Genomic DNA, 10,066 nt, shown 5'->3' with positions numbered 1-10,066 from the left:
GCGCCGGCCGACCATCATGGGGGAGCGCCTCCCCTTAGACCCCTTCCTCCATGGCTTCTTGGTGCTGTAGATGAGCCCTCCCCCATGGAGATGAGGCCATGGCGGAGGCAAAATTCGTGGCTTTTGGTGGCTGTCCAGAAATCAGGGGTTTCCTCTCCTTATATGAGTTGGGATGATCATCCTTGGTCCTCCGATGGATGCCCCTTTGATCCAAGGGCTCTTGGGCACCTCTAGAACCTTCCTAGGGACCCTCTCAGCCCTAATGAGGTCCCAAAGTCGTGGCTTGGCCGAATCCATCAAATATGGTAAGAGTTGGACTCAATCACGTCACCGGTTCCCGTAATCCCGTCATCCAATATTTGTCCTCCAGTAAAACCCATCTTACTGGAGGGTCCGAACTCCAAATGGGCCTAAGTTTATATCTATAATTATCAGCATGAAAGTATCCACACTTTTGTCTTCTGTGAAATTTACGTTTGAGGCCGTCTTCGATCCGTAACATGGCAATCTTTAAAAAGAGTTTTCAGACAGATTTCAGGAAAGTCCCAATTCGGCTCCAACAAGGTTTTCTTTCTATTTTTGATAGTTCCTACACATAAAAGTGTAAAACAAGAACATTGTGCACTTTTTCAACTATTAATAGGTTAGTCCAAATAAATCATAAACTTAATAAAAACAATTATCAAAAGCATAAAAGTAGCATGAAACCATCAAAAATTATAGATACGTTTTGGCGTATCACCAACCGACATGGTATGCCCGACACTCAGCACGAACACGTCGGGCGTCAACCATCTAGTGGGTGAGGCGGAGCTAGGACAAAGCCGAAGAGTCGCAGCGCACCTCTACCTAGCACGTCAAATGTCGGAATCGGGGCTCTGTGATCCAAGAGGTTCGAACTCTAGGGTGCACATGATCTCCTGCCCTACTCTACCACGCGACAACCACTTCGGCGCTCTGACGTGTTCGAGCTAAGGAAGAAGAACTCACGAAATGACAAATACCCAGGTCTGAACCACCTCGCGGTGTAAGACCTTACTCCTGCTTGTCTGGATTGCTCGAGAGCGAGAGAGCATACAAAGGTGCGTTCTTGCTAATTCTCGGACCGATCCCCTTCTACCGTGGTGGCCTGCCCTCCCATATACTGGCGCCAGTCCTCTTTCCCCGAAAACACATGGCGGCAAGGGTTGCCACAATGGCCAGTTTGAAGGGGGACACGACCACATTCTACCCTGACAAAAGCAGTCGCCGCCTGCAAAAGCTTACTCCATGACACATTGGTGGGCTCGGGGATGACCTCACGCTCTAGCGATCCTCTTGTCCTGGTCTTCTTACACAAAAGAGAAAAGCTTTAGGAATGGCTTTGGAAACTGGCGGTGGCCCTCCTCCCTTAGCATGAAAGGGGAACGCTTTCTTATCCGTGCCCGCGTGTACACCTCCTGGCACCGCTTGGCGTGGCGCGCGTCACCCATGTGGCACCGCAATGTCGTTCGACCCGTCGGGCCACCTTTGCCCGCCCCGCCCCACGAGAGTCCCGAGGGTTGCCTCGGGGGGGGGGGGGGGGTCCCTCGCGAGGCGGGCTTTGACGTGGTACCCGTCATCGTCCGCGGGGTCCTCCCCGAGAGGGAGGGGAGGGGGGAGGGTCCTCGCCAGTATCTTGGTCACGAAGTCCGAAAACGGATCACGGTGGTCCCCGACATGAGTTGTGCGTGGGCCTACATGCAGACGGACTTGGATACCCGCGGTCCGACGGGCCCGACAAATTTGGTTCGATTTATTTTTGGCATGTTTTTCTATTTGTTTTTAAAATGCAGAGGGTGATCCTGGGGATATATCACAACATACAACATTTCAAATGTGAGTGTAGAATTGTTTTGTAATCGATGTTTTTTGTTCCTCCCAATTTTTTTTTGGATTTGTCTGTAAACTGCTGGCTGATTCGACAAACGAGATTAAGTCCACAATTACAGTCGCAATTCCCATATATGATTGGGTCAAAAATATAGCAATGCATGATTAACAATGTTGAAATGGAAGAAATACTCACCCGCACAAAAAAATGGAAGAAATACTCAACTTAGGGGGTGTTTGTTTCCAGGGACATTTTGGTGTAGGGACTAAAAAAAGTCCCATGTTAAACAAACAGGAGGGACTTTTAGGGACTAAAAGAGGGTATTTGGGACTATTTGGAGAAGTCCCTATGGGATGGTCTTTTGGGGACTTTTTGGCACTTTTTCCAACAATGCCCCTACTTTTAGCATGTCATTTAATAACTACTACTACATCACTAAGGGTAACATGGTCTTTTTGCATGTCATTTAATGACCTCTAGTCCCTATTTAGAGGGTGCTTGGATCCAAGAGACTAAAACTAGTCTCTTTAAGAGGCTAAAGTTCCAAGCACCCTTGACTAAAGAGAGGCTAAAACTAGTCTTGAGGCTAAAATCTTTTAGTCAGGGGTACCCCTACTAAAATGTGCATTAGTCCTCTCTCTCTTCATTTAACTCCTCATGCAAGTTCTGGATTGGAGGGTTTGGAGGATAATAAATACTCATTAACTGATTTTAGTCTCTTTAGTACTTGAATCCAAGCATCGGTGAGGCTAGCAAGTTTTAGTCTCATTACTTTTAGTCATGGGACTAAAACGTATCCAAGCACCCTCTTAGTCTCTGGAAACAAACGGGTAGGGACTAGGGACTTTTAAGTCTCCCCTAATAATAAAGCACGCATCGCTTCTGTCGTCCGTCGTCGGTCATTTTGCAGAAAAGCCCTCGCAGTTTCAGTTAATTAACCCACAGTCCAACTTTAAGTCAGAACGAACCGTTTTCTGTCGTTTTGCAAAAAAATCCTCACAGTTTTAGATAATCAACCCGCGGTCCATCTTTTAGTTAGAGCCGAACCGTTTTTTTGCATTTTATAGAAAACTCCCTGATGTTTCAGGTAATCAACCCGCCGTCCCTATTTAAGTCAGCCGAAACGTTTTTTTGTTTTAACAAAAAAACCCTGACTTTTTAGTTAATCAATCAATATTTTATCTAAAACAAAATTATCCATATCTTTTAAACCGTAACTCCGATTTTAACATGTTATATATGAAATTTGATTGAAAAAATGTATAGAATCTAAACAGAATGTTATTTTTAGCTGTTGAATACTTATTAAATATTATTTTTGGTGCAAACTTAATCTGTAGTGCACACTCTTTTTTTTCTCTCTTTACGACGACCATACGAATTGCAATAAATATCCATTAAATTAAAATCAAATTGAGAGGAAAGAAACATCGTTAACCACACATGCACACCTTTGGAAAATCTCATGGGGAGAAACAACATATTTCTCATCTTATTTCGAGTGATTGTACATTCAAACGCGTTTTCGTTGTGTGAGCACTAAGGTCATCGTCGACAACACAAATGTGACGCCATGCGAAAATATATTATGTTCAAAGCATGTGTTATTTTCTCTTCCGTTGCAACGCACGGAATTTTTGCCAGTTGAAACTAAAAAAAAAAGTTCCGGAACTTGTGAAATAAAGAGGGCCTTAATAGGTACGAGACAACTGGTCTGACGTGTGTGCATACACCATGAAGGTACTACTAGTAGTGAGATTTGACATTTCATCCATCCATGAAGGTACGTATCCCGCCCGCCCACAGCCACAAGCTTCACTGCGATTTATGGCGCCCACCAACCGGCGACCGAACCAGCCAAAGCCTTGGCAGCACCAATTTCTCGTTTCTCCCACCATAGTCAAAACGCCGCCCCCTCTCCACCATCCTCCTGTGCGCCGCTTGCCAGCCTGCCTGGCTGTCTCTCTGTCGCCCTGTCTCTCTCGCCGCAGAGGTCAAACCAAAAGCAGGCAGCACGCACACCACCGCTCCCCTCCCCTCGCTCTCCAATGGCGGCTCCCTCCCTCCTTCAAAACCACCGCCCCTTCCTCTCCTCCTAGTACCCCTACCAGTCAGAGGGAAGAAGAGGCGGGTGTCACGTATACTACGTAGTACACAAGCGTTTTGTGTGAGGTCCCAGGGGGCGAATCTGCCGGGTGTCGGCGCTCATGGAGGGGATGTGGAGGAAGGCCAAGAGGGCGATGGGCATTGGCCTCTGCGCGCACCTCCCCGCCGTCGCCGGCGACCGGGAGGACTGCGCCAGCGAGCGCCGCGCGTCCGACGCCTTCTCCCAGGACTCGGCGGCGCTGGCGGCGGCGGCGGCGCACGCGTCCGCGCCCAATACGCCGGCGCAGGCGGAGGCAGCCGGTGCGCTGCTCCGCAGGTCCAAGTCGGGAGCCAAGTCCTCCAAGGTGAGCCCTTTCTCCCACATCCCTCCTTCTGCCCGGCCATTGCGTTAAGATTTGTCCTTGGTTTGCGTGCGGGCTACTCGGACATACTACAGTACTACGCTAGATGTGAAATGCCGCGGTCACCACAGGCTTCCCCTACAAGTGGTTGAGTCCAGGTGTTGGTTGGAGCAATGTGGTTTCACCAGTGGAAGATTTAGGTCCAGATGTCGTTCTTCTTGCCGGCAATTTTTGGTTGGAGTGATGGCAGTTCCGTTTTGGTCTATCTTGATTTGCGTCTAGCAACAGTTTTGTATGCATCTGACTTTTTTAATTGGGAGCATCATGTTTTGTCTCAGAACTCCACCTGTACTAGTAATTAGATTTGCCATTTCATTTTGCTTTTATTGTTTTCTTTTTCTGTCCCCGGAGGAAGACGAGTCGGCAGATTCTCACAAAAAAGTTTCATTTGCATATTTGATGATTTTGTCAATCTATTTCTTTTTAACATTGCTCCAAGGGAATATCCCAATTTTGTTTGCACATGCCCATTGACAAAATAATGCTAGTCTGTTTGTGCCATATTCTACACCACCATAATTTTTCATATCCTGTCGCTCTCTTCTTCACTACATATAGGTAGATTTCTAACATAGTTGCAATTTTTTTGGTATCGACTTACGGTCAATTCCACTTGCTCTTTTTTCTGTGGGATAAACGTAGCTTAACGTAAGCTTCATTTCAATCGTCTCTACTTGTTCCTGCCCGAAAGGGAAAGTTGGCCTCTCTGGTCAACAATATCCACATGGTCACGTGTATCATCTTACCATCACGTTTCTTAATTTGCTAAAGGCGAACCCTTCCAACTTGAGCTGTTATCCATTACCAGGAACGCTGAATGGCCAGCCTTGCATTACATTTTATTGGCATTTTTATTTTTGTTATCTTGTATTACTAGCTTGTCATGGCAAGCACGTGATTGCTTTGAATGGTCCAAGATCTGATTTTTTCTTACATTAATCACTATTTTTTTTTGTGCGGTGGTGACGATTCGTTGATGCCTTTATCGATGGGTTCACACTTTATAGTTTACTAGTAGTATGTATGACTTGGTTAGATGTTGTACAAGAATTGGCCAGCAACTTCCCTAGGATCTCCTCAATATGTTCTTTGGGAGAAGGATCTCCTAAAAGGGTTGACATTTATCTGCATGGTGTTAGCTTGGCGGTGCTCAATTTGCTTGCCTTGGTCAGAACTCAGAAATAAATGGAAAACATTTCAGAGAATAAAAACCAGGTTTATTATTTATTGCGATGCTTACATTACTCATCACTGCCTTTGCAAACGCTAAATATGCAATGTTTGCAAATCTTTGCCAAGAAATTTATTTTTGTGTGCGAAGTTAGGTAGGGCCTCTACTTGTGGCATAGTGTGATGCTTGAACTAATGTCTTCCTAACTTGTTTAAGAGTTGCCAAACTGTACAGCTGGAAAACCACAATGACAGAAATGCTGATTCCATTGGTTTTTGTGGTGTCGGCAGTCCCTGATAAATACAACTAGGAGCTACTTTAGCATAGTGATGTATGGATTTTTATCAGCAATTTTATGTTGACTAGCATTTGTGGTAGGTATTGTCTAAAGTTGTCCCATTTTATGCTTTGGTCAAACCAATATTAGTTGGAACCTATACAGCAGTGCTGATAAACAGATGCATCCATTAAGCACTAGAGGACAGTTGAATTTGATCGTGGTTTTGTCAAACTCCTAAAATAAGTCCCTAATTGTTATCCTTTGACCTTTATTATGTATTGCAATAGTATGTTTTGCACTTCTATTTATCTTTTCATGTGATGTGCTGGTTGGTTTTCTGTGTTAGTTTTATTATGAAAATACAGTAAAGAAAATAGTACCAACCTTGGAAAAATCCTTTTGTCTATTCCACTATATTTAGAAAATATGAAAATTATAATTATAATATTGGTACACTGGTGATAATTATAATGAAAAATTGGACATGGTTGAGAATTGAGACCACCTAACGAGAGGGTGGGTGGGAGGATATAGCATGCAGAGTGGCCTTGAATAAATGTTCAAATGCATGCATGAGGTTGAGACACAGCTACAAATCTACAAGTTGATTGAGATGAGCTTTTGTTTTCCTTGTGGTCAACGTTCCGAAATAAATACCTTCCAAAAGATTTGGTGGTTCTTGGCAAGACCATTCATTCATTAGAATAGGCTCGTTAATGAAGGTAGGTTCTTGACAACAGCCCCATCATCCTAATAAAATATGGAAAACCATCCTAATATTAGTTGAATGAAATCCGACTGCGTGTGAACAAGGAGTACCTTTGTAAGCTGCTTGTAGATTTGGAAGCTTTAGGATAAATGTTTCCTACCATTTCTATAGTGTTTAATTATCAGCTCATTGCTTACATAAACTAACTCTTTAACCTGACATGTCTGCTTGGCTAGATTGTCAGGCACAATAACTATGTGTGCTGGAATTTATAAATATAGACATCGAATTATATAGGCATCTTAGGTGGGTGTCTTGCTGGATAATGGCTTTTGAATGGGACTTGATGAGTGCCGTTGGGGTGTTGGTTTGCCAAACAATTTAAAGTATTTTAATGACTTGTCAAATTGACATTTCAACTGTGCAATATTGTCAAACATTGATTGGATTTAAAAATGGATGGTGTTGATTTTGTAACTTTGGCATCAGTTTCTCAAAATGGTACTTTTTTTGTGTATGCTATAAATGTTTCCAAGCGATCCTTGTTTTCTGAAATTATGTCCATAATTATTGAATATTTCCTGTGTTTCTTCTGTTTAACTGCTGCTAAGGAATAAATTCTGATAACGTACAATTGAATTAATACACGTTCTGTTTCCTTTCCAACAGAAAACATGCGCGATATGTTTTGATTCCATGAAGCCAGGTCATGGGCAAGCCCTCTTCACTGCTGAATGTTCTCACATGTTCCATTTTCACTGCATCTCCTCCAGTGTAAAACATGGAAATTATGTGTGCCCAGTTTGCCGAGCAAAGTGGAAAGAGATACCCTTTAACCGCTCGTTATCTTCTATTGTTCCTCGTGGAAGAAGTGGGTTGAATGTGAACCAAGCTCGATTACCCCAACAAGATGCTTACATGGCTCTCCTCCGTCAGGTTCCAACCCGTCAGCGAGAAGCACCCGCCTTGCATACTTCTGAGCCAGTAGAGTTCAATGATGATGAACCTTTGCAGCTGACGACGGCTGCTGGCAATTGTGATGTTAGATCTAGTAGAACTGTGGAAATCAAGACATATTCAGAGTTCTCGGCCATTCCCCAGTCATCATCTCAAGATGATTTCGCTGTTCTGATCCATCTGAAGGCCCCCTGTGCTAACCCAGAGCAGATCACAAGCAGACCGGTTAATGCAACCTCAGTTGGGTATCCGACATCTCGTGCTCCTGTTGATCTTGTTACCTTGCTTGATGTTAGCGGCAGCATGGCAGGAACCAAGTTGGCGCTGTTGAAGCGAGCAATGGGTTTTGTTATTCAACACCTTGGTCCATCCGACCGCCTTTCAGTCATTGCTTTCTCGTCTACTGCGAGAAGGTTGTTCCATCTCCGACGGATGTCACACTCTGGCCGACAGCAGGCCTTGCAGGCTGTTAATTCACTTGGTGCAGGTGGTGGAACAAATATCGCTGACGCGTTGAAGAAAGCTGCTAAGGTTATTGAGGATCGCAGTTATAAGAATCCAGTATGCAGCATTATTCTGTTATCAGATGGTCAAGATACCTATAATATTTCCTCAAATGTTAGGGGAACCCGGCCTGATTATAGGTCACTTGTTCCATCTTCCATTCTAAACCACGCTGTAGGCATAGTTCCTGTCCATGGGTTTGGTTTTGGAGCAGACCATGATTCAGATGCTTTGCACTCAATTGCCGAGGTCTCTGGTGGTACATTTTCCTTCATCGAGGACGAGGGTGTGATTCAGGATGCATTTGCTCAGTGCATTGGTGGTCTTCTTAGTGTTGTTGTTCAGGATATGCGCTTAACTGTGCAGTGTGTGCATACTGGTGTTCAGCTTCGTTCCATCAAATCTGGCAGCTACTTGAGTAAGGTGGCAGGAGATGGGCGAAATGGTTCAATTGATGTTGGGCATCTTTATGCTGACGAGGAGAGGGACTTTTTGCTATCCGTGAGCTTCCCGCAATCCCGTGAACAGACCATACTCTTGAAGGTTGCCTTTTCCTACAGAGATCCAGTGACAAATGAATGTATCAAGGTCCAAGGCAACGAGGTGATGATCCTGAGGCCAAAATCATGCGCACCTGAACCTGTTTGCATGGAGGTTGATCGCGAGAAGAACCGAGTCCGTGCCGCCGATTGTATTGAGGCTGCAAGGGCTGCTGCTGAGAGAGGTGTTCTTTCTGAAGCAGTGGCTATTCTCGAGGAGTGCCGAAGGGTATTGTCGGAGTCCTTTTCAAGCCGGAATGGGGACCGTTTATGCATGGCCCTTGATGCAGAGCTGAGGGAGATGCAGGAGAGGATGGCCAGCCGGCAACGCTACGAGGCTTCAGGGAGGGCGTATCTGCTGTCTGGACTGAGCTCGCATTCTTGGCAGAGAGCCACGACACGTGGTGACTCCATGGACAGCAGTTCACTTGTTTACTCGTATCAAACACCGTCCATGGTTCAGATGCTGCAGCGCTCGCAGAACCACTGCCCTTCGCCTCAGATCCCAAGGCCGCAGATCATCGTACCGACAAGGTCATTCATGCAGAAACCTCAGCCAAGGTAGAAAGAAGGTTGGACATCACGATCCCGTGAAGCAAGCACACGGATTATGGTGAAGAAATAACGCTTAGTAGGTCGAAATGTAGTAGTTTAGTGTCAATCTTTGGGCTTTTCTGGTTTTGAGTCGTGGCGGCGGTATACCGGAAGGTGGGGGTGGGGCGGGCTTGGAGGTATATATGTTGTGGGGGTGGTACATTGGAGAAGGTGATGGGAGGGCTCACGGTGGTAAATACATTGTGGGGGGTATACTCCTGTGGTGTCAAGGAATAAGGTTTGGGATTTGGGAAGTAGGAGGGGTGCTGGAGATTCTCAAGGGGAAGAGGGTCTAGGGTAGGTTAAGCTTGTCACCAAGTTGCTTTATGGGTGAACAGTTTTCATTAGGTATTTGGTAATGTAGATAAGCTGCTGGTCTGGTCTCGTCTGGTGTGATGGAACCTCGGAAATTTTTGAGTTTTTGGAGGTGCAATGCGATGCAGTTCCTTGGATCCAGTTTTCTTGTTTACATGAACTGTTTGTTGGTCTCTAATGATGCTCTGCTTCGTCGCCTTGAGGCGCATCGCAAGGTTATCTTCTGTGTGCTTTTTGCTAAATTCCTCTGGTCTATATACTTTTTGCTGTGTGCTTTCGTGTGAAGAAAAACACTAGGAAAAAGTTGGGAAGAACCTTCATCTCTCTTTCAGTATACAATCTTTCAGTATACAATGTGCATGCAGCGATCACCGTAGAAGGCCAAGATCATCTTAGAACAGACGCGCGCTGGCAATTTTTTTTACAGCGCGTGCCGTCGGCGTTTTTCGAGCGCGTAGAGTGCTACTTCACGCTGTAAAATCGAGCATGCTGAAAGAACGTCCCAAAATAAATGTCTTAGTACAACTTTATACTAGAGCTAGTATAAAGTTGAGACAGTTATTTTGAAACGGAGAGAGTATAAGATGATCGGTAAAGTTCGCACAAATAAAATTTAAAGCGGCTCGCTGTAAAATCGA

At 45.0% G+C, this 10,066-nt stretch overlaps 1 protein-coding gene across 1 annotated transcript; it reads left to right on the top strand.

Moving 5' to 3' along the window:
* Positions 1 to 3,710: 3,710 nt before the first annotated feature.
* Positions 3,711 to 9,582, top strand: LOC123402752 (E3 ubiquitin-protein ligase WAV3-like). The gene is made up of 2 exons (XM_045096705.1): positions 3,711 to 4,302; positions 7,189 to 9,582. Exons 1-2 carry the CDS (start codon positions 4,060 to 4,062, stop codon positions 9,082 to 9,084), a joined length of 2,139 nt encoding a protein of 712 aa, XP_044952640.1. The 5' UTR covers positions 3,711 to 4,059; the 3' UTR covers positions 9,085 to 9,582.
* Positions 9,583 to 10,066: the final 484 nt, after the last annotated feature.

Source organism: Hordeum vulgare, chromosome 6H (genome assembly GCF_904849725.1).
Source record: "Hordeum vulgare subsp. vulgare chromosome 6H, MorexV3_pseudomolecules_assembly, whole genome shotgun sequence".
In the NCBI taxonomy this organism is placed as follows: Eukaryota; Viridiplantae; Streptophyta; class Magnoliopsida; order Poales; family Poaceae; genus Hordeum; species Hordeum vulgare.
The sequence above is the reverse complement of the archived record's forward strand: the minus strand, read 5'-3'. Positions and strand labels throughout refer to the sequence as shown.

Excerpts from the sequence above, each read along its gene's own strand:
- LOC123402752 (XM_045096705.1), top strand. The coding sequence starts at position 4,060 with ATGGAGGGGATGTGGAGGAAGGCCAAGAGGGCGATGGGCATTGGCCTC. Across the intron at positions 4,303-7,188 it reads CGGGAGCCAAGTCCTCCAAG|AAAACATGCGCGATATGTTT; the intron begins GTGAGCCCTTTC and ends CCTTTCCAACAG.